General features: G+C 42.8%; 1 protein-coding gene across 2 annotated transcripts in view; it reads left to right on the plus strand.

The window, feature by feature from the left end:
• The window catches only part of SORL1 (sortilin related receptor 1), a 185,752-nt gene that overhangs the window by 84,546 nt on the left and 76,291 nt on the right, over positions 1-24,915 (plus strand). For both annotated transcript variants that reach the window (XM_033208099.1, XM_033208100.1), the window contains exons 13-18: positions 12,385-12,563; positions 14,069-14,255; positions 18,700-18,828; positions 19,336-19,421; positions 23,022-23,194; positions 24,257-24,388. In XM_033208099.1, coding sequence (XP_033063990.1) covers positions 12,385-12,563; positions 14,069-14,255; positions 18,700-18,828; positions 19,336-19,421; positions 23,022-23,194; positions 24,257-24,388 — 886 coding nt within the window. The remainder of the gene's footprint in view (positions 1-12,384; positions 12,564-14,068; positions 14,256-18,699; positions 18,829-19,335; positions 19,422-23,021; positions 23,195-24,256; positions 24,389-24,915) is intronic.

The following is a 24,915-nucleotide window of genomic DNA, read 5'->3' on the forward strand; positions in this document are numbered from 1 at the left end:
AATGGCGTGAACCTGGGAGGCGGAGCTTGCCGTGAGCCAAGATCACGCCACTGCACTCCAGCCTGGGGGACAGAGCCAGACTCTGTCTCAAAAAAAAAAAAAAAAAAGAAACAGGGCCAGCAGCAAGTGAGAGGTGGGTGGTTTGGAAAAAGAGATCTTAGCAGCTGGTTTTTTCCCTGTGGTTAATTTGACATGTGCTGAGCAACCTGGCCTCAGAGAAGGAGAGAGAAGCAAAGTACTGGTATTTGTCATTCCACTTGGCTGTTCTCTGTTCTGTGTAGCACTGGTTAGCTGTTTCTTTAGAGGCAGTACTCTGAAGAGGTCCTGTTTGTATGCAGCACTCTGTATTCATATTCAGATAGGTATTTGCTCAGACAACGACCATCACAGAACACAGTACTTCCCACATTTGTGCTATCAGTTATATACCCATTAATTTAATTTTCATTTCACATGTTTAGCAGGTGCCAATTGTGCCAGGTACTGTGTATCTATAGATGAATAGGATGCATGCCACCCTGTAGTCATAAGGTGGGCGAGGAAACAATTGTAGTGTTTGGTATACTGCTATGTGTGTAATACGCACGTAGGGGACATAGTTTGGCTTCCTAGGAATACATTTCATTCTTTGTGTGGCTTTCAGATTTCAGAGTCAGTTCTCGATTTGCCTTGTTTAACTTCTCTGAAAATTAAATTTGCATTCCAAACTGGCTCCTCTGAAGGAGTTAGTGTGATTCTAGTCCTCTTACACCATCTGTCGGTGCATATGTGCTCAGGGAACGCAGCGTCATTCTGCACTAGCTGGAGCAAAACATGATGAGGAAAATAAACTCGCTGCCAGAAAATCATAGAGCCTTCCGCAGACGTTTTGAAATGACTTGGGGGTTGTAGACTTTGGGGGATTATGGACACTGTAGCATTCCTCTAGTTGTATAGGTTTCATTTGAAGGTGTCTGTTTGAATAGTTCAAATAAAGCATTTGGAAATACGAGAATACATACAAGCCTCCTATTGACAGGTGCATGTGTCCCACATAACAACCTGATCTTGGCCTAAATCTGTGTAGCCACCTGGCATTTACTCAGTGTGTTGTTCACAGAGGTATTTTGCTTCTTCTCCTGCTGCTCTGAAAAGCAAGAAATAATATTCAAGTTAGTTCATATTCTCAAACTACAGTGGTGATTTACTGTGATGCCCGTGCACGAGGAGAGGTTGCTACTGATAAGACTGTGTATCTGTTGTTGGGCTAGGGCTTCAGGCCCCTTCTAAGTTTGGCCTCTGCAACCACAGAGATCTCTTTTCCTTTATGACTCACAGCGTGTATAGGCCGTCCCATTAATTTTGCATTGATCATATTCTGACTTCTTATGTTAGTTACCTTTACATGATGTGCCTGAATTCTGCAGCTCGTTAGTAAGGTCTTTCTTTGTAGGTAAATACTTCTGCTCGATACAGGTTAGCAGGCACTTAGCAAATATTTGATTGAAATAGGTCATGCATACTTAATCATCCAAGATTGCTTATTTTTTATTTTTTATTGTTTTAACTGATTGATAAAACTAGAGGAGACCTAGCTGGCGTGCCAATTGCACAGCTCCAGGGGACCACTGCCATTGTGCTCCGTGTCAATGACAACCCCGGGAGCACAGATGTGAGTGGAGGCTCCCTGGATGTGTGCAACCTGGTGGTACCCAAGAGACACCAGAGATGACCTAATCCACTTTCCTTAGTTTTCACATGAGGGAATAAGAGATTCGTCAGGAGTTAATGCCCACACTGGAACGTGAGCATATTTCTGTTAGGAATCATTGCAGGTCAATTACACAGACAGCTGTCGAACATCTACAATGAAGCAGATGCTGTGCTAGATACCAAGGATGCAAAGGCGAGTGGGGCACTGATCAGGAGCTGCCTGTGCCCACTGTTGCTCTGTGATGTTTCTGAGCCAGATGCAGAGAGAGGCTGGGAGGAGAGGGTTGTTTGAAAGAGGGCTTTCTGCTCTGATGTCACCCGTCTTTACGGAGGAAAGCTAAGTAAAGTAGCATTAGTAACTCAAATAGGTGGTAGTGGGGACAGAAATTGAAGCATTGCTCAAAGTAAGCATTAGTGGTTTTGTTGCTGTTGTTGATGTTCTTTTAAGTTATGCACGTCTTTCTCTCCCTGATTAGCACAGATACCTAGGAGTTGACTGTTACTTGTTTCAGCTTATGCCTTGAGTCTCCTCTGAGACTGTTACCTTTGTTATTGTTCATTGAAATGGAGAGCAAGAAGTGGAACACTTTGTTTTGCTCTTGTGTCTACATGTCTGAAACGGGTAAATAAGAACCTGCACCGGGGATTCACTTATTCATTCATTAGCATGCTACTCCTGTGAATATGCTCACGGGAGGGCGTGGGAGCAGTGGCTTTTTCTTCGGAGAAGGGGCTGTTGCATTTTTGCACCCCGACTGAAGAAGATTCAAACACGTTTGTCAGCTTTATCACGGAAGATAAGATCAATTTCTGTTTCTTCACTGTGGTTTGCTTGTCAGTGTGATGATATTATTCGTAGTCAGTAATAAGATTTTGAACTTGCCCCAGAGCATCTTTTTTTCTGAGATACCCAATTTCACAGGGCTTCTCTCTGGAAATCCCGAAAAGTCCCTGCAAAGACTCCACGCAGCAGAGCAGCTGTCTTTTCTGGACCTGGGCTCTGGAATCAGACCCACAGTTCCAGAATGTGGGAGGCAGCGGTTAATGTCTTCACTTGCTTGCAGCACCTCTCAATGGCACAGTTGCCGGGAGAGCCACCTCTCCTTTATCCTGACCCCTGTGGTTTTTCTGCCCCTTGAGGTATAGAGGAGCAGGTGTTCTTATCATGGTTTTTTTTTTTTTTTTTTTTTTTTCCTGGAGTGCCGTGGTGCAATCTTGGCTCATTGCAACCTCCTCTTCCCAGGGTCAAGCGGTCCTCCCATCTCAGCCTCCTGGTAGCTGGGACCACAGGCGTGAGCCACCATGCCTGGCTAATTTTTATATCTTTTTTTTTTGATAGACATGGGTTTCGCCATATTGCCCAGGCTGTTTTCATTTGAACTCCTGAGTTCAAAGTGATCCGCCCGCCTCAGCCTCCTAAGTGTTGAGATTACAGGTGTGAGCCACCAAGCTTGGTCCTTATCACCTTTTAACTGTTAAGAAACTGAGACATGGGGTTAAAAAAAATGCAGTGGAGTTTCTTTAACTTCCTTCAGCAAGTGTTTATGAATAATGCCCTTTCTGTGTGCTAGGAAAGATTCAAGGTGCCAGGGGAAGAAAAGTAAGAGGTCTTATTCCTGATGAACGGCAATCTAGTAGAAAACACTCGCAAAATCAAGTCACTGAAATATAGTGAGGTATGAGATTATGGAGAGCCCTGGGTGCAGTGGGAACCAGAATGAGGGTCAGGTGGTGCTATCTAGGGGACAGAGGAGGACTTCTGGGAGAGGAAACCCCAGCTGAACATAAAAGGATATAAAGCAAGGTCGGAATGCTTTTCTAGGGCTAGAGAGAACTTGAGCAAGGGCAAAAGCATGATCAATGGGGAATGTGCACAGCTCTTGAGTATTAATAGAATGCAAATTTCCAGGTGGGAAATGGTGAGAAACGAGGCTGGAGGAAGGTGTGTATGTAGAGGCCAGGTCCTGGGGGACCTTACGTGTGCCTTACTAAAGAGATTAAAGTTTGCTTTGAGGTAATAGAGTCCCTTTGAGGGATTTTAGTAGGGGAATGACATGGCTAGACTTACATTATGGAACGATGGATCTGGCAGAATGGAGAGGATGGATTCAGTGGAGAGAGATCTGAGGTGAGAGCTGATGCGGGGTGTGTTTGAGGACTAAGTCTGCAGGGCGTGGCTTCTGATTCACCTGGGATGATGGGAGAAGTGATTATAACACTCATAGAAAGACAGAGGTGAAGGAGTTGGCTTGTAGGGCTGTATATTAAATGCAGACATGGACAGGTTGAATTGAAGCCTCTGTGGTGTGTCCAAGGGGAGATGTCCAGCAGGAATCTGGATATATTACAACATCCGGTTCGGCCTTCTGCCACCCTTTGCAGAATTTTCTCCATGCCATCTGTGATAGACAGTCTTTTGTTCTATACTTGAACATTTCTCTTGGTGGGGAATTTGCCATATTAAATGGTGCTTCCAATTTACTTTGGGACAGTTTGCTGTTCATTTGTTCACTCATTCATTTGCGAATGAAAGTTCTCTGGTAAGGGAAAGCCCAAATTCTCCTCCCTCCAGCTTCTATTCCTGGACTTAGTTCTGCTCCATGGAGATGCACAGTAGATATTTCCTTTGGCATGAAAGCCTTTCAAGTATTTAAGGAGTCTGTCATGTTCTCCTCAGTGTCTGCCATTTCATGATGAATATCCCCAGTTCCTTTTCTCATATTCTATAGATCCTGAATCTCCATCTTCTAGGTTCTGCCTTAGGTCTGCCTCACGATGTCAGTGCCTTAAAATGTGGTACTTGGATCTGGCCCCAGTAGTCTGAAACATGCAGAAGACATTGAGATTTTGCCTTCACGATTCTGAACACTCTATATCTATTAATAAAAACCTCTGACGGTATTTACATTTTTAACAGCCATCTCAAACCGGTGGCTCCTATTAATTTTTTTTTTTTTTTTTTTTTTTGAGGCAGAGTCTCGCTCTGTCGCCCGGACTGGAGTGCAGTGGCCAGATCTCAGCTCACTGCAAGCTCCGCCTCCCGGGTTTACGCCATTCTCCTGCCTCAGCCTCCTGAGTAGCTGGGACTACAGGCGCCCGCCACCTCGCCCGGCTAGTTTTTGTATTTTTAGTAGAGATGGGGTTTCACCGTGTTAGCCAGGATGGTCTCGATCTCCTGACCTCGTGATCTGCCCGTCTCGGCCTCCCAAAGTGCTGGGATTACAGGCTTGAGCCACCGCGCCCGGCCTTAATTTTTTTTTTGAGTGGAGGTATCATTTGCATACCACAGGATGCCCAGATATTGACTACACCAGTTAATCAGTTCTGAAGGGTGCATGTCAAGATGTAGAGTATTTCCATCACTCCAGAAAATACTCACATGTCCCTTTCCAGTCAGTGCTCTCCACCCCCAGACCCCTGCCCCAATTACAGGCAACCAGTGGTATGTTTATCACTGTAGGTTAGTTCTGCCTATTCCAGAATTTCACTTGTTTGTATTTTGTATTTGGCTTCCTTTACTCAGCGTAATGATTTTGAGATTTATCCATCTTTTAACTGGTATTGGTAGGCTGAGTTCACTTTAACTAAAATACCTGAGATCCTTCTTTCTTGTGGATCTTATTAAAGGCCAGATGTTCCCCATTCTGTATTTGAGCAGATAGGTTTTTGAAACTACGTGTGGAGCTTTATTTTTATTTTTGCTTATTTTTTTGGTTTGAATGCTATTTTTGGCATTTATTGTATTATTTATACATTTAGCCTTTTACCCTTTGCAAATTTGGCAGGTTCGCCTTCCAGATCCCTATCCAGATCATTGACAGATGTGTTGAGCTCTGTGAGAATGAGAAGTCTTATCTTGGGGTGAGACCAAACCATATGTCAGCACTCTTGGGATGTGCTTATTTTACCACCAGTGAATTTTATCTGACTGCGTGGTCCACAAAGATCTTAATGAAAAAATGAATGTTCTGTGTCATTGTCCTGTTTTTCAAATCAAGAATTACCACGAGGAAAGGAAATGGAGTTAGTCTGTTGTGACTTATGTGTGGAATCATTTGGGTTCTTAGCCTTGACCTCCTTTTTGTCTGATTGCTCTCAAATAACCTGTTTCATAATCCATTCTTGAATTAACCTTTTCTTCATTAAGGAAATAAAAGTTTTTCCCCTATTCTAGTTTTTGAGATCTTTGTTCTTCATAATTCTTCTAGAGATTTTTGAAAAGGATGCTATAATCATCGTATCTTTAAGTCTTTCAGTCCTTAGACTATATTTTGTACTCATTTTCCTTTAACTTACCTAGTTTTTCTTGTCATGTCCAATTTGAAGATTATTTTCCTTGATAGAGAGCAAAATAGAAATTATTTTTTTCTGTTTGTTTTTAGACCCCACTTTACTACTATGTTGTTACTCAAAGATTTTTTTTTTCTAACGAAGTCTTTATTTCTTTCTTTTTTTTTTTTTTTTTTTTTTTGAGACGGAGTCTCGCTCTGTCACCCAAGCTGGAGTGCACTGGCCAGATCTCAGCTCACTGCAAGCTCCGCCTCCTGGGTTCACACCATTCTCCTGCCTCAGCCTCCCGAGTAGCTGGGACTACAGGCGCCCGCCACCTTGCCCGGCTAGTTTTTTGTATTTTTTAGTAGAGACGGGGTTTCACCATGTTAGCCAGGATGGTCTCGATCTCCTGACCTTGTGATCCACCCGCCTCGGCCTCCCAAAGTGCTGGGATTACAGGCTTGAGCCACCGCGCCCGGCCGTCTTTATTTCTTTTATTCTCAGTTTTCCAGTCAGTCAGAAAACATAAAATATTTTCAATTCAAAGTTCTAGTAAAGATAGGCAGACCTGGGTGATGGTTTTCATAAATGAATGAATGGATGCACTAATGGGTGAATGTATATCAAGTGCTCTGGTTTTTTGAATTGATACATATGATTATGTCTGCAATTATTTATTCTATTGGCCATCAGAACAATGATCCTGTTCCTTTCTAATTCTTTATGGAACTTATCAGATAACCCATCCACTGACCCACCAGTCTGCCGATTATTTTGGTAATTTGAAGCATAAACCGTGATTCATTTTGAACTTACCTTGCTACTATTCCAACAGACTATTGGCTGTGAGAATTACAGCTAGAATTAGCTAGCAGTAACTGAATTTTTTGCTCTTGGTTATATGACTTTTTCCCATCTTGAATATGTTCTTTAGAAACCCGAACTCATCAGGAACCTTTCTGTGTAGCTGCCTGCTAGAGTCCTAAGTTGGTTATCTACCACACTTCTTCCTTTTAGAGTATCTGTGGTTATATTAAGTTTTATTATTATATTATATGACCTTCCCATCTTCTTGAGAGTTTTTGTCCCTGGGATTATGTCTATATTTTTATCTGAGCAGTTTGAATTCTTCATTCCTAAAGGCAAGTGCCCTATATCCTCTTTCATAACTTAAGAATGCAAAGATGGGCTAGGTGCGGTGGCTCACGCCTATAATCCCAGCACTCTGGGAGGCCAAGATGGGTGAATCATTTGATGTCAGGAGTATGAGACCAGCCTGGCCAACAAGGTGAAATCCCATCTCTACTAAAAATACAAAAAAAGAATGCAAAGATGACTTTGTTTCTTCACAAGGTTCTTGTCACTTCTCTCAACACAAGTTCTCCTTTAGGGGTCAGAATTCAGTCCAAAATACGTGTTCTCTTAACTGTTGCTGTTGATAAGGCAAGAGCCTTTTCCCCAGAATTCTGAAGAGCACCATTTTCTAAATGAGTAGTGTATTTTCAGATACAAGCTATGCTTGGTCATGCACCTGCTTGTTATTTCATTAATGAGTTATTGTCAGAGTCCTCTGGGAACCCTCAAGAAATGAGGTGATTCATTTCCTGAGGTTATGTGGGGTTCGAGGAGCTCTTAAAGAGAATTAACTTGGCAATGTATAAATAGGTGGACTTTAGCATTACCACTGAGTGGGCAGATGGCTACCATCATGTCTGGGTAATAGGTTGACTCTGCTGGTTCATTTTGCTATAAAAGTAATATAAACCTTTAGCTTATGACACTGTTTACAAGAAGGGGACTGAATGAGTTAATTTATCCAAATATCTGTTTCAAAATTTTCTTAAACCAAAAGTGTATCTGCCAGGTGAGATTTCTCCCCTTATGAGAGATCTGTAGTGGGAGATTACTTAGTCTCCCATTGACATTCATTATTCTGCCTTGTAACCTTACCAGTTGGTTTGACCCCTAGTCTTTTTGTGGCAGTATCTTTTTTTTTTTTTTTTTTTTTTTTTTTTTTAAGGCAGAGTCTCGTTCTGTCACCCAGGCAGGACTGCAGTGGTGCAGTCATGGCACACTGCAGCCTCACACTCTTGGACTCAAGCATTCCTCACACCTCAGCCTCCAGAGGAGGAGCTGGAACCACAGGGGGCACCACCAGACGTGACTAATTAAAAAAAAATTTTTTTCTGTAGAGATGGAGGTCTTATTATGTTTCTCAGGCTGGTCTCGAACTCCTGACCTCAAAAGATCCTTCTGCCTTGGCCTCCCTGTACTGGGATTACAGGCATGTGCCACCATGCCTGGCCAAATCAAGTTTAATAATCTCAATATGAGATGAAGTGTTTGGATTGAGTGATGTCTTGAAAAGATTTATGTCAAGTATTAGAATCCCAAGGTGTAAAACTAAAATCTCAAAAACGTGAGAAAGCTGAAAGAAAAAGGTTTGCATATAATTTGGATTTAAGAAGGGCCCAGAAGCCCTGTGATTCTAAAGAGGCTTGAATTGAGTGATTTCTCATGTCAAGCATCCCACCTGCTCACTGGGTGATAAAACGAATGTTGGGCAGATTTTCTTCCTTGCCTCGCTCTCCCTCCCTCTTCTCCTTCTCCTTCTTCAATACCAAAGATAATGTAAAATCAGTGCAGTTACTCAAACGCTACTTAGTTTTTCAAAGACTTGCTTCCTTGTTCTCTTATAGTCTGTCTTGGAGACTTTCCTCAGTATATACGTTCCTTCAACTTTTTTGCTTTTTAATTTCTTTTTTTTTTTTTTTTTGAGTTCAGCCTTTATTGAGCAGCTACTCTGTGGCAGGTACTATGCTAGACTTGGATATTACCATGTTACTTAATTTTTCTTTTCTTTTTTTTTTTTTTTTTTGAGACGGAGTCTCGCTCTGTCTCCCAGGCTGGAGTGCAGTGGCCGGATCTCAGCTCCCTGCAAGCTCCGCCTCCCGGGTTTACGCCATTCTCCTGCCTCAGCCTCCCGAGTAGCTGGGACTACAGGCGCCCACCACCTCGCCCGGCTAGTTTTTTGTAGTTTTAGTAGAGACGGGGTTTCACCGTGTTAGCCAGGATGGTCTCGATCTCCTGACTTCGTGATCCGCCCGTCTCGGCCTCCCAAAGTGCTGGGATTACAGGCTTGAGCCACCGCGCCTGGCCAATTTTTATTTTCATTTAAAAATACATAGCATTTGCTGCATGCCAGACACTGTTCTAACCATTTTGCACATATGAACTCCTTTGATCCTCATGACAGCCTATGAAGTAGGTTCTATTATGATTTCAATTTTTTGGATGTAGAAACTGAAGCACAGAGAGATTAAGTCACTTAAAGGATGAAGATGGGGTCCCTGTCCTTATTTGAGCTAATACCATGATGTCTTTTTCTCTTTCACATTTTCTATCTTATTTTCACTTACTTTCCATTTGATGGTTATCTCAAAAATATTATTCAGATCCATCTATAAATATGCATTAATACTTCCTGTGCACCAGATATCCTTGGACTCCTGAGAAGTCTAAAGTAGATTCCTCACTCTAAAACAACAGAGTTCGTTAGTTACGCGTCTATACTTTAGCAACAAAAGGAGATAGTGAGAGATGCTGACCATGGGACCTTCAGGAGTTGAAGGGATGGGAAGAATCATAGGGATAGGAGTGATTGGGGAAGACATCAGAGAAGGTGGATGGAGCTCTTGGAAAACTGAATAAATGAACAGAGAGAATCAGCCTTGTGGACTACAGTTGTCTGTCCACTGAGGCCTGCAAAAGCAGGCAAAGACACAGTACACTGTTTGCAGAAAGTGCCTCAAACCATGCCTGTGGTTCTGGATCTCAAAAGCATAAAGCCCTGAAATCTTGAGTGGTTTGGTGGGCTTGAAAGCTCCTGAGCCACAGTGAAGTGGTCAAGATGGCTGATCCTCGTGCGATAATATGTTATGACTCATTATGATAAGGTGGCGATACAGAAAATGTGGGGACCGACTTGTAGGCAGAATTCCAGCTTGTATGCGACAGATTTCGATGCTATGAGATGAGGGGAAGGAGGGCAGCAGCTAATGTGTTTAGTGTTACAGGATTACTACTAAATTTCTCATTGACTTATATGTTATGATATTCCTATGAAATAAAATTTTAAAAGATTTTAGAAAACAAAACAAAACAACATTTCCTCAGCCCTGATGATTATGAACAGACATACAAGGCATCGTCATGATACATCATCTGTGAATACGGGTTGCCGTATTTGTAGCCCCAAGATAGTCTGTCCCCAGATTGATCAAATGCAGCTGAGATGGCTGCTGACAGTGCATAAAACTAAATCCAATCCTCAATAATAGGAGGAGTCAGATCTTGTCTTTGTCTCCGAAGAAAGATGATCTGTTGAAGAATGTGTATCAATTTTTGTAATCATTTTGTTACCACGATCATGCTTTAACTAGAAGAAAGCATCACTGAATTCTGGAGTGCTCTTTACGTTATGAAACATTACAGTAAGCAGCTTATGTCCAACATGATTTGCAATTAGAGTTTCGTGATTGCTTTTTAATTTCTAAGACCACGGAAAAGTTGGAAAAACTGTATAAAGAATACCCGTGAAACTTTCGCCTAGAGTCACAAATTGTTAGTATTTGCCAATTTGCTCTACTTCTATCATGGGTCTATTTATCTATCTGTGTATCCATCTATTATTTTTTAGCTGAATCATTTTAAAGAAAGTTACAGACATCATGCTCCCTCACAGCTACTTAAACATGTATTTCCAATAAATGAGGGCATTTTCCTATATAATCACAATGCCATTCTCACGCCTAAGAAAATTAACATGAACTCGGTATGACTTATAGACTATATTTTCTCAGTTGTCTCAAATTATTTATGGCCGCTTTTCCCCTTCGATCTGGGATTTAGTCAGTCCTGAACTAAACTCTGGATTGGATTTATGCATTGCAAATTTGTTTACTCATTGCATTTGGCTATTATACTCCTTTAGTCTTTTTAAATCTGTAACACGTTATCTGCCTTTTTTGTTTATTTATTTGGTTTTTGTGGCCTTGGTTTTTTTGAAGAATCTAGAGCAGTTATTGTGTAGAATATCCCACATTTTGGATTTGTCCATTTGTATAGAATAGTGCGCAGAGGATGTATTATTCTCAATGCTTTATTCAGGAGGCACCTAATACCAAGTTGTCCTGCTTTTGCTGATGTCTAGTTAAGATTGTGACTCTCTGATCATTCATTGTGAGATTATGTTTTGTAAAATTTTATTTCCCCATTTGTAGTGAACGATTTGTCTGTTGGTTGATGTTCAGACAATCTGAACATCCTGGCCCCAACACTTTCACCCAGTGGTTTTAGCATCCAGTGATGATCCTTGTGTGATTTAGTTATTGCAGTGGGGATTACAGGATGGTAATTTTTCTGTCATTTCTATTGTATTGTTTCCAACCTTTATTAAGTGTCATTCTAATATAAGAAAAAAATTGGGGGCTGGGCGCAGAGGCTCACGCCTGTAATCCCAGCACTTTGGGAGCCGAGGCGGGCGGATCACGAGGTCGGGAGATCGAGATAATCTTGGCTAACATGGTGAAACCCAGGCTCTACTAAAAATACAAAAAAAAATGGTGGGCGTGGTGGTGGGCGCCTGTAGTCCCAGCTATTCGGGAGGCTGAGGCAGGAGAATGGCATGAACCCGGGAGGCGGAGCTTGTAGTGAGCCGAGATCACACCACTGCACTCCAGCCTGGGCGACAGAGCAAGACTCCGTCTCCAAGAAAAAAAAGAAAAAAATTTCTCTTTTGCTCCTCTTAGAGACCCATGTCCTATTTTCATTCAATGTGTAATCTGTTACCATCATTTTTCTTTTTTGATGTTTGAATTCTCCTAAATTCAGCCACTTGGAGCCCCATCAGGCTGGCTCCTGTGTTCTTTGGAGATGACTGCATTTATTCTGAGCATTTCCTTAAACTTTCCCTGCCTTAGCCCGGGATCAGCCATTTCTCCAAGGAGCCCTGGTTCCTGCTCCTGGTGAATGTTATATGGAAACCAAGCCTTTGCCTTAGATACTTTATTTTATTTTATTTTTTTTTGAGATGGAGTCTTGCTCTGCTGCCCAGGCTGGAGTGCAGTGGCCGGTTCTCAGCTCACTGCAAGCTCCGCCTCCCGGGTTCACGCCATTCTCCTGTCTCAGCCTCCCGAGTAGCTGGGACTACAGGCGCCCGCCTCGTCGCCCGGCTAGTTTTTTTGTATTTTTTAGTAGAGACGGGGTTTCGCCGTATTAGCCAGGATGGTCTCGATCTCCTGACCTCGTGATCCGCCCGTCTCGGCCTCCCAAAGTGCTGGAATTACAGGCTTGAGCCACCGCGCCCGGCCTGCCTTAGATACTTTAACTGCAAGGATTCTCTTACTTGCATTTGGGCAGATACAGTACCAATGAAGGGGAGACCTGGAAAACATTCATCTTCTCTGAGAAGCCAGTGTTTGTGTATGGCCTCCTCACAGAACCTGGGGAGAAGAGCACTGTCTTCACCATCTTTGGCTCGAACAAAGAGAATGTCCACAGCTGGCTGATCCTCCAGGTCAATGCCACAGATGCCTTGGGTAAGCTGCTGCCTCCCTGGACCTTTTCACATGGATATGCATGGACTTCCTGTTATATGCAAAGCACCAGCTTAGATACTGTGTACTCAGAGGAGCTTGAGATTCATTGGGGGAGATGGGCCCAGAAGAGTTAGCAAAATGCATAGGGAGGTAATTGAGGGCTTACTCAATTCTTCTTAGTAAGGCTGGGTGTTATTCTTTGTATCTTAGTTTCCTCATGCAGTTCCTGGCACATAGGAGGTTTAAATATATGTCTGCTGAATATGTAGATAAATGCATGAATGAAAAACATAGTTCCAAATCAGCAGTGCCAATTGGACGTATTCAGTGAGTGTGCCTGACTCTCCGTAAGTCAGTGTGCCAAGCAATGCAGGGTCCTCTCAAAGCCATCTAGGATCTAGTCGTGATCTGCTAGTCTGGATACAGGATGTGTAAGTATGCAGGCAGAAGTGAAACTCTTCAGCATCCTCTCCCTGCGTCCCCATGTTATCTTACCCTTTCCTACCTCTCAGCCTTGGCTAACCTGATTCTAGCTGCCCGGAATGCCCTGTTTCTTCTCACCTCCACCCATCCAGCCTCCCCTACTCAAAATCCTTTTCATATCTCAGTATCCAACACACTTGTTGCTGATATCCTAACCAGAAGACGTCTCCCTTCTCTATGTCCAGAACATAAGTGGACTCATAACTTTGTGTCTGTCACTCGGTGTGTTTCACCTTCCATTGACTCGATTATAAAGCCCTTAAAAATAAGAACTTGCCCTGTGCATATTTGTATTCCACCTACTGGAAAGCTCGATAGCCTTACAGTCAGTAGGAGTTTAATAAGTTTACTGTGTTGCATGGCATTGAATCAAAAGTTATGTATCAACTTTGGGTAGTATCTAATCTGACTGAAGACACATATATAAGAGTTAAAAAGTGCCAACATAGACATAGGCATACTATGGAATGCTTGTAAAAAGCACCCTACTTACATTTCGATGAACGTGGCCGATGGAGTGATGGTGCAAGGTATCTTAGCATTTTCCAGCCTCTTTCCATGGAGATCCTGTACCTTCAAGTAGGGCCAGTGAGCCCTCCATTGCGCTCGGGCCACACTACCAGATGTGCCCTCACTGCCCGAGGAAGCAGTCTGGGAACATTAACCCCCAGTGGTATTGCTCATCAAGGATTCAGCCGTTCTCCAGTTCTCTAAGAGAGAAACACTTCTGGGTACTTGTTTCTACAGTAATGTCTTCTGTAATGTTTCAGAAGTTTGGATAGAAGCCTAAAGGTGGCTTGCTTCTTCCCAACTTTTCCAGGCAAATGTCTGCATTTCAGGTATCGTTTTCATTGGCACAGGGCTACCCAGCTTCAAAGCAAGCCGATTGGAGGGTCTGTGTGCTTGTGGGGTGGCAACAGATAGACAGGAAGTGGGGGTTGAGGCTGGGCACCTTGAGGCACAGCAGGGAACCCTGTATGGGCCTGCCTGTAATGCTTCGTGCTGTGTGTCTTTTTCCTTAGGAGTTCCCTGCACAGAGAATGACTACAAGCTGTGGTCACCATCTGATGAGCGGGGGAATGAGTGTTTACTGGGACACAAGACCGTTTTCAAACGGAGGATCCCCCATGCCACATGCTTCAATGGAGAGGACTTTGACAGGCCAGTGGTCGTGTCCAACTGCTCCTGCACCCGGGAGGACTATGAATGGTTAGTTCTTCTTTGATGACTGGGGACTGAGTTGTGCTTCATTCACTCAGCAATGTCGGGGAAAGAGACTAGGCATGGTCCTTTTCCCTGAGCAAAGGAAGGGAATAGAAGGAAACAATTATTTAGGAAGCATCTTTTATGTGCCAGGAGCTGTGCTAGGCATGTTTCATGTAAGTTGTTTTCTTTAGTTCTTACAGCCAGGTAAAGTGGTAGAGGTGTCTAGGACAGCTGCAGCCATGTCTTCAGAAATAGATAGCTCTGGGATTTATTTCTATTAGGGCAACCCAAAAATATGCTGAAGGTTCCATTGTTGGTAATCCTTCTCCTTAGGACCCTATTCTAGAGGAGATTTATTTCTTTATCTGAAATGAGGGGATGTTAGTGTGTGCATATGTGTGTGTGTGTGTGTTTGCATCATTTATTATTTCTTGAGCAAAATATCCAAGGCACTGCTGCGAATGCTAAAAGTAGGAGAAGTGACTTGTGCATAGCTAATTGGCACAGGAGGTGGAAGAGAGCAGGTGCCTCAGAGCAGGAACCGGTACTTTTATTGTGACTATTAAAAGGAAGGAGAGGGCTGTGGATTGCTGTTGGAGAATCAGGAAATTTTTGGAAGAAGTGCTGTTTGAGCTGGGCTCTCAGGGAGCATCTATATTTGCAGACAGCAGTGTTTTGAGACCATGTAGCTGCAACAGACAGGTGTAGAGGCAGCAGGGTGTGGTTGGGAGTTGAATTGGGATGCCTTGTTGGGTGTATGACATGGGGATGATAATTGGAGATGAGGCTGAAAAGATAGAATACAGTAGGGTAGAGAGACCTTAGAGGGAATGAACCTTATTCTATAATTAGGAGGAAGCCTTCAGGGGCTTTTGAGGAGAGTTGATGATCAGAACAGAGCTTAGCTGTAGGAAGAGGATTCTAGTGGCAGAGTATGCGGGATTTCAGAGCTCCTGACAGTTACTTTAGTCTATAATTCAGCATGAAATCGTTGTAGTTTATGCAGGAGCACCAAGAGAGCCATGGGTATTTAATATAAATACACAACTCATATTTCAGTGGTTGCCGAGGCACAGAGGAACTAGATTTTGCTTTGGGCAGCTGTACTTGTCTTGACTAAAGCCAGAAACCTCTGATGTGTTCTGTACCAGAGGTTGGAACATGGTCATACAGTAAATGTTCTAGACTTTGTAGGCCATATGGTTTCTATGATCTGCATTACACCTCCTCACTCTGCCCATGGCAGTGCCCATGGGTGAATGAAAGCAGCTCTAGATGAATGAATGTGGCTATGATCCAGTAAATCTCTATTTACGAAAATGGCCGACCAGGTTTGGCCACTTCTGTTCTAGACCAGTGCTTCTGAAACTTTAAGGTGCGTATGAATCACGTGCAGATTCTGCCTCAGGAGTTCTGGGGGTCTGCATTTCCGTCAAGCTCCCAGGAGATGTGGATGCTGCTTATCTGCACATTCACCCTTTGAGCAGCAAGGCTTAGAACACAGAAGACAGTCATTTCCTTAGAAAGGTGTGTGCTCCCAAGGTAACGACACAGACTCTTTAACAGCAAAAGCACAGAGCTGGCTGATGTTCCCGGTGACGTCAGTTCCATGCTGTGTGCCTTCTGCTCTTCCTTAGACACTTTTTCATTATAGTCTAATCTAATCTAGAGCTTTGTTGGCCTCAGGTAGTCCTCCCCAGACTGGCTTGAGACTGGAGATGTCCTAATCCCTGAAAAGATCATAGTGACCTATCTGCCCTCTTCCTATCCCCAACATGTACTTCAAAATAAAATTAAGACTAAGTAAAAAATAGGTAAGAAAGTCTAACAAATTTTTGGTTTTTTTTTTTTTCTCATGCCATTTAGGCTTAAAAACAAATAACATTAAAATTTTCTCTCTTGCCCTACATTTCCCCAACCCCCACCAAAAAAAAAAGAAAAAAAATTCACACAAAAAAACAAAAAAGAAATGGAGCTTGGTGTGCTCTCCTGGGTAAACTGGCCTGCGTCCTGCTGGTCTGCCATGCCCACCCCATCTGCCTTGCTGGAACCTGCTGGATGCTCACCCTGGTTGTATGCGGAGTCTTTTTATTATAGACCAGTCAAACCACTTCCTCTGCCCCTCATGGGGTTTGGTTGCAGGCCAAATCAGATCGTGGGGTGATGACCCTCTGAAATGCTAAGGGGTATAAGGATGTCAGCTGTTGCCCGCTCCACCCCCCATTATTTCTCTGCTTGCTGTAGCTGCTGGAAGGCAGCCAGCCCATCTGCGTGGCTCTTGGAGATGTTTGATGGCATTGGACTATGGCAGTGAGAAGGAAAATGGTCCCAAGATGGATGTCAGGAAATGAGATGAGATTATAGTATCTTTCCATTAGTTCAGGTACTGGTAGACAACTGTGTTTGAACACCAGGTTATTTCTGATGGTCCTTTCAGACCACACAGGAAAGCCCAGCTATTGGCCCCTGTTCCCTAATTTCAGTGGTAGATTCTTTTATATCCTTATATTTCTTGACATTGCCAAATCATGCAGCTTTCACATTCTTGACTGCAACCCCTAGTAAATAATACATTTTCTATTAGGACCCTATACCTACATCTATTTATGTAGATTCATACACACATGTAACCAAAACACAAGTTTTAGGAGACAACATTGACTTTTAAATGTATGATGGCGCCTTTTGCAATGTTTTCCTCTTTTTTGGGAGGGGAAGAATGTGGTCTTGGGCCTCCCAGGTGCTTTCAGAGTCCACTAGGTCATGACCTGTGGTCAAAGAAAGCTGCCCAGGAAGAGTGCTTTGCTATTGGAGGCAAATAAGTAATTAGCTAATGCTTTATCTGGTTCCTAAAAAGATTTAAAGTGGCCGTTCAGTAATAACGAACTGAGGTAATGAAAGAGGCATGTTTGATCCAGTGGGAAAACTGCTGCCTTTCGATTCTTTACCAATTGTTAAATGTGGATTATGATATAATGCACACAGGCCACTCTGCTCTGTATCTGTTAATACTTTTCGTGTCAGAAATGTTTAATAAATATTTGGGTTTTTTCTTTTTCTTTTTTGTTTTTCTGAGACAGAGTCTCACTCTGTCACCCAGGCTGGAGTGCAGTGGTGCGATCTTGGCTCACTGCAACCTCCACCTCCCGAGTTCAAGCCATTCTCTCGCCTCAGCCTCCAGAGTAGCTGGGATTACAGGTGCGTGCCACGAAGCCCAGCTAATTTTTGTGTTTTTAGTAGAGACGGGGTTTTGCCATGTTTCCCAGGCTGGTCTAGAACTCCTGGCCTCAAGTGATCCACCCGCTTCAGCCTCCCAAAGTGCTGGGATTACAGGTGTGAGCCACTATGCCAGGCCTAAATATTTGTTGAATTGAGTAGAGCAAATAAATGAGTTCTGGTAGAGCACATGAATGTGGAATATATGTTCTGTTCTATAGTTCTTTGAATATGTTCTATAATTCATTGAATAATGGAATTTACAGCTTGGGCAGGGCCTTAAAACATTCATAGTACAGTCATCTCGTTTTAGAATCATCTTCGACTGACGCCTCCTGCTTCCTACTCCAGGATGCTGCCCATCAAGCTGGGAGGTGTGGCAGATGTGACCCCAAATCACAGGAGTTCTCATGAACCTAACTACTGTGTCTCAAAGGACAGGATGATTTTAGCTAGTATATGGACATAGTCTTAAATAACATTGAACCCTTAGTCAAAATTTTTCTTTTCTTCTGAGACAGGGTCTTGCTCTGTTGCCCAGGCTGGAGTGCAGTGGCGCAATCACGGCTCACTACAGCCTTGACCTCCTGGGCTCAAATGATTCTCCCCACTCAGCCTCCCGAGTAGCTGGGATCACAGGTGTGCAGCACCGTGCCTGGCTATTTTTTTGGTTCTTTTTTGTAGAGACAGGGTCTTACCATGTTGCCCAGGTTGGTCTTGAACTCCTGGGCTTAAATAATATGTCTGCCTTGGCCTCCCGTAGTGTTGGGATTATAGGCATGAACCACCATGCTCGGCCCCAAATAATTTTTTTAAAAGGTTATTCTTTTAAAATTTCTCTTTTACTTCTTCAGAGTCTGTCAAACAGAAAGTCTCGTTGGTTACTAGTAATTCTATAACATTTGCCTAATCCCTTTTAACAGAGAGGGCAGGTCCAGATTCTTAGAGTAGGGAACTGGATCTGGCTAAAATTTAATATTGTTTTGATTTGGCATGATGATTTGTATTTTTTTTTTGGTCTATTTATGGCATATGATTGTGTTTTCCCAACTGTGGTTCTGATATAAATCTTCTTTTGAAGATATATTTTATATAAAAAGTAAATATTTTTAAAGGGACAAGTTAAGTAACTTAAAAGTGAAAAGGAGTAAGGTAAAGTCAGCACAATTGGTACGGAAATGCCTGAAATGTGTAAAACTGTGGCCTTAACAAAGCCCTATTGCCTTTTTAGTGACTTCGGTTTCAAGATGAGTGAAGATTTGTCATTAGAGGTTTGTGTTCCAGATCCGGAATTTTCTGGAAAGTCATACTCCCTTCCTGTGCCTTGCCCTGTGGGTTCTACTTACAGGAGAACGAGAGGGTATGTATCACAGAGATTTCCCTGTCAGGTTCTCAGGGGTCTGCACATGGAACGAGAGAGCATAGAGGGCTATCTGGATTGCTCTATACTCTAAATTCTACAATTCCAAGTTAACAGCCTACAAGTCGTTTGGGCCACATTTTAAGTTATGGTATTTGTAAACTCTACTGCCTCCAGTGAGAAAAACATTGCAAGTCTGTAAGCATCCCTGAAACTCTAGGAATATCTTAAGTCATCCACTTCAGCAAGGAAACATCTTCAGAGGAATGTATTCAAGAGACATATTTAAAAATCGTGGCCAGGACAGTGCCCTAAATTGTCTGGGCTTGCCTAGTCTAGTTATAAGCAGAACTGACTCAGAACTACTGAACATCCTCTTTCTAGTTTTAAAGGGGAATGAGTGGATGGACTGTATTGACCGTGGATAGTAAATATATTCCCAACTGGGATGCCTTTGTGACTGTTCTTCCCTGTTTCTGACCTCTTGCTCTTGGGGTGGGGTGACAGCTACCGGAAGATTTCTGGGGACACTTGTAGCGGAGGAGATGTTGAAGCGCGACTGGAAGGAGAGCTGGTCCCCTGTCCCCTGGCAGGTAAGGGAGGTGGTTTCTTCCCTTTCATTTCTTGAGACGTGGTGGCAGCAGTGTCATGATCTCACCCAAGTCCTGGCTTGTGGCTGCTGTAATTGAGTGGAGAAAAACAATGGCCATCACAAGATCACAGGGCTTCCCCTTTTCCCTAAGGTTGGTATCCACACTCAACTTACGCATAGCCATACCCTTTTTTAGGAATGGAAAGTATTTTGTGTCAGCTCAGTTTCTTTGAGGGAAATCCCTTTGTTCATTGAAAAATATTGATTCAGCATCCACTGGGGTAGAAAGGTGCCCACGGGCTTTTGTGTGTTCCTCAATCTGTTTGTCCAAGTTGAGTATAAAGAGGTGTGTGGCTTCTTAGGAAGTAGCTGAGTAGTCTATGTTAATTTTATAATAAAAATAACTATACAATTTTAATGGAATTGTATAGATTTCAGTGTACTTTTTTTTTTTTATTTTTTTTTTTGAGACGGAGTCTCACTCTGTCGCCCAAGCTGGAATGCAGTGGCACTATTTTGGCTCACTGCAAGCTCTGCCTCCCGGGTTCACGCCATTCTCCTGCCTCAGCCTCCCAAGTAGCTGGGACTACAGGCGCCCGCCATCTCGCCCGGCTAGTTTTTTGTATTTTTCAGTAGAGACGGGGTTTCACTGTGTTAGCCAGGATGGTCTCGATCTCCTGACCTCGTGATCCGCCCGTCTCGGCCTCCCAAAGTGCTGAGATTACAGGCTTGAGCCACCGCGCCCGGCCCCTCAGTGTACTTTTTTATGGGTTGCCAGTTTCACCCTTTTAACAACTCAGGGAAGCAGATATTATCGATTTTGTGTTTTACTTTTTCATGAGGAAGCATGTTCAGAGGAGGTTAAATGGCTTAAGGTCACACATCTAGTAAGTGACAAAGTTGAAATTCAGACTCTAAGCCCCATGCTCTTCACTGGACATTGCCCAAATGGCAAATAAATGTCATTCTCACTATTTTAGATAATCATTATGCATGCTAATTAAGAAAAACTTCTCTGAAATGATTCGTATGCTATAAAGGTATAGTGTGTTCTAAAACACGTTTCTGCTAGATTTAGTGGTGAAGTAACATGGGATCTTTACAATAGAGATATGAAATTATGATACTTTGACAAATAATCTCTTAGCTGCTTATTTTTCTTCACTCTGTTTCCAGTTCTTATTCATTTAAAGCTTCTTTATGCCCTCCGTGCCCTCTTTCCTGCCCATACCACTTGGTGAAGGCAAACGGCTGGAGTTAAATTCCATCTGTGGTGGGTGGTGTTGTCTACGTGGACAGCCATAAGCACCGAATGAATCATGAAAGAAGCGTGTGGTCTCCGCAGGCAGGGCAGGGCAGCCCTCTCTTTTGCTCACTGCTGCCAGCTTGCCCTGGTGTTTTTCATGCTAAGCTCGTTAGTCCCTTAATTTAATCTTTCATCATTACCAGAGTAATTAACATACCTCACTATGGAGACTTAAAAAGAACCACCACTTCAGCAAATTCCAACAAATGAGCAGATAATATTAAAATATTTCCCTCACAAGAGCTGTTATTGATGAGGGCGTGGGTTAGTGGGGTTTGAGTGATTGCTCTTAAGGGGCTGGAGTGCCTACTTTTGTAATAAATATTTCTGAAGATAATTCAACAAGGGACAGAACAGCTTGTTTAAAGCCATCTAAACTGGCAGGAAAGCTGTTTTCTCTTCTACCAGAAGATAGAACAGGGAATGAAGTGGAGAAATCTCATTCCATTGTGGGCCGCCTCCTATGTAAAAGAGAGAGAGGAAAAAAAAGGCATGGAATAGGGGGCAGGAATATACCAGGAAAGAAGAAGATGCTTTCATAGGACTAATGGAGCCATAATATCTTTGCAAAGATGAGGTCATCTGGGCATCTGGAAGGATTTTTTAAATGCAAGAATTTTTCTTCCTTTATAGTTACTATGAAAACACACATTCCTAGGCTGTGCTCATGTATGGCCAGGACCAGCCAACAATTCCATTCCTTTTCTAGGTTAAGCATTGCCCACTGGGACGCCGCATGCTGCTCTGAACATAATCCTAAAACAAGTATTTCTGGATTCAGGTTCTACTTTATGGGTATTGGTTTCTTAAAGGGAAAAAAAAATAACCCAAAGTGACAGAATGAGGTTTATAGATGCTGGAGAGAGATGTGGGGCAAAAGGCTCACTGCTGCAAAGGTAGCTTTCATGTCCCTATACCTTAGCTGGCCCCCTCCCTGGGAATGACAGTGGGAAGGTTTTCTTGACAACCAAAAGGGGAGGTAGGTTACCATGTGATGGTAGCATAGATACTTCTAAAGTGACCTGGAACCAAAGGAAAAGAAGGAAAACTTACCTTATTAAAAATTATAGATAAATTTATTTTTTGATGCATTATCTGTATTGCAGCTTTTATAAAGAAGGTGACAGGTACATGTTAAGTCACTGAGTGTATGGAATCAGGAAGTGGGCAGGAATGGCTAACCCAGGCATGCAGCAAAAGAATTCAGATTTGCATCTTGGTTCCATATGCGACACACTGTCAAGATGCACACTTTAGACACAGATGCTGTTGTGCTGCTTGTGTCCACTCCTGGGGAAGAATCTGGATGTTTCCCAGGCTGTTCCCTAAGTGGAAAAGAGAGTGTACTGAGTCTTCCTATTTCCAGTTGTCTGACATTAGGTAAGTATCTTCAGCACTCAGGACCTTCATTTCTACATCTGAAAAATCATCCACACCCATGTCTGTATAAGAGACAGCACAGTGTAGCAGTTAATGCATAGACTGTGGATCCAGAGTGCCTGGGTTCTGATCTCGGTTCTGCCACTTGCTAGTTGTGTGACCTTGGGTGAGTTACTTAACCTCTCTGGTCTCAGTTTTCTCATTGTAAAATTTGGCTTACAATAGTTCTACCATCGGGCAGTTGTTATGGGTCTTAAACAATGCCCAATACTTAGTAAGCACATTGTACACAGTATGTACACAATTTGTATTTGTTGAGTAGAAACAGATTTTTTTGTGACGATTATGTTGTGCACCATTTTCTAAATAGCCAAGAACAAATGCATTATTATTATTTTGAAGATCTAAGAGGTTGATGTAATTGCCATATGGTGGTGTAAACAATATGAATAAGTGAGCACATTGATTAGAGAGCTTAGTTACAAGGCTTCAGTGACTCATGGTCTCTTGTCAACAAGATGATGATGCTGTGGTGATAGCAGTCACGTGAGGAGGGGGAACAGGGCGATTGGTGTAATTAGGTTGGCAAGTGTGACTTGAAGACTTGTAGGCTTAGTCCAGAAGTATGGTTGTTGGAGCATGCATATTGGGAGATTCAGATTAAAGAAAAATGTAATAAGTAAAAACACTTGCAGACGAAGAAACAGATTCACTGAAGTTTAAGTCACTTGCCTGAGGTGGAAATGTGATTCCATTATGCACCTCCTGAGTCTTGATTTCTGTGCTCTTCACTGGGTACACACCACATGCCAATGGATTTGAGGTTTGTGTGTGAGACACAAATAGGTCAGATGTGCTAGGACCTCTTCAGCATCCCCTGGGTCCAAACTCCCACGTGTCTTGTGTGTCTGGCAGAGGAGAACGAGTTCATCCTGTATGCTGTGCGGAAATCCATCTATCGCTATGACCTGGCCTCGGGAGCCACAGAGCAGCTGCCTCTCAGCGGGCTACGGGCAGCAGTGGCCCTGGACTTTGACTATGAGCACAACTGTTTGTATTGGTCTGACCTGGCCTTGGACATCATCCAGGTGAGTCAGCGCTTGGCCTCAGTGTGGGGGCTGTGCATTGTGACTGTCCCATCCTGATAAGCTTCATGCAGAATGGCCTGTGGAAATGGGCAGTTAGAGGTTTGTAAGTGTCGCTCATCTCAGGGCCGACAGGTAAAACTTCCCGTCTTCTGAGTTAGTGTTAGTATTTTTCTTTCTCTGTCTTCATCTGTTCATAAAGAAGGCCCTAAATCCACAGACCTGCTTGGAAGTGAGGGCTCGCTTTGCCTGCTGGGAAGGTGTTGGGACTAGTAATGTAGGATGATTAGTTGCCCCCTGTTGTGCCAACTGCCTCTTGAGCATCTTTCTTCCCAAGCCAAGATACAGTAATGCTTGACTTACCCGTAGCTCACATAATTATCCACTTCAGCTGTTCTGAACACAGATAAGAACCAGGAAGCAAGCATTAAAGAGCCCTGGACAGGCCAGGGAGATAGCCATACACTCAAACCCATGCATTTAAAGGAAAGCTATTTGATCTTTATTTATTGTCTGCTTAATCCTTTTAGAAAAAGCAATTCCAACAAATTTGTATCTAGATTCCCAACCCAACAGAAATTTTACAATGCCTGGGTATTTGAGGGGGTTGGGGTGGGGGATGGCGGTGATGCTGAATGGAGCTGTCCAACAATAGCACTTGATGGCTAAGAGCCTCACAGGGAAGAAAGAGTATAAAAGCAGACACAAGAACTTAAATATAACAGCAGTCTGGTTTCACTTCTTTTAAAAGCAAACAGACTCATACATCTCAATAGTCTCTGACTTTATTGTTGCGATACAGCATAATTTAGTAACCAGTGTTCATAATGATAATGCAGAGTAATGTATATGATTAAATTCTCTTTGTCCTGATTAAAAAACAAAAATGTAGTACAATGCTTTCATGAAAACCCGGCTTCATGGGTCTGGAAAGTTTACTAACATAAAACATCTCATCCCTTGCCAGTCCTGCCACTTGAATAAAGGGTTACCCTTCATAGGACTGACTTGGCAGGCGGTCATTCGAACAGTTCCTAGCATTTATTATGACTTTTCTCTCTTCAGCGCCTCTGTTTGAATGGAAGCACAGGGCAAGAGGTGATCATCAATTCTGGCCTGGAGACAGTAGAAGCTTTGGCTTTTGAACCCCTCAGCCAGCTGCTTTACTGGGTAGATGCGGGCTTCAAAAAGATCGAGGTATGTGTATTTTCGTGCTGTTCTTAATTAAGGGAGTAGGCGGGGCACCTGGGCTTTGAGCCAGATTTGACACAGAGGCAAGGGCCAGTGTGTCAGATTACTCTGGAAATTTCCTGCGAGTTTCCAGAGAATGGACCAGCTGAGCCTCCGGAGAGGAGAGAAAAGCGGGTAAGTACCTGGGAGTTGACCTTTTGGCTAGCAGAAGCTTAGCTAATAACAATAAATGGTAATATTGTTTTAATTTTATTTATATATGTACTTATTTATTTTATTTATATATTATTTTTGTTTTATTTTGCTACTTTTATTAAATATGATGGCAAAAACTATAATTACTTTTGCATCAACCTAATATGGTATTATTATAATGCTGTAACAATAATAGTCTAGTATTATTTTAGTCAATTAGAGTGATAGCAACAATATCATCATCGTCATCATCGTTGTTGTTATTAATCCCCATTTCTCTGCAACGTAGCTATCTAGTAACCTGTCCTGCCTTATATACCCAAGGCGAGGATAATGAA

Source organism: Trachypithecus francoisi, unplaced genomic scaffold (assembly GCF_009764315.1).
Source record: "Trachypithecus francoisi isolate TF-2019V2 unplaced genomic scaffold, Tfra_2.0 Lachesis_group8, whole genome shotgun sequence".
In the NCBI taxonomy this organism is placed as follows: Eukaryota; Metazoa; Chordata; class Mammalia; order Primates; family Cercopithecidae; genus Trachypithecus; species Trachypithecus francoisi.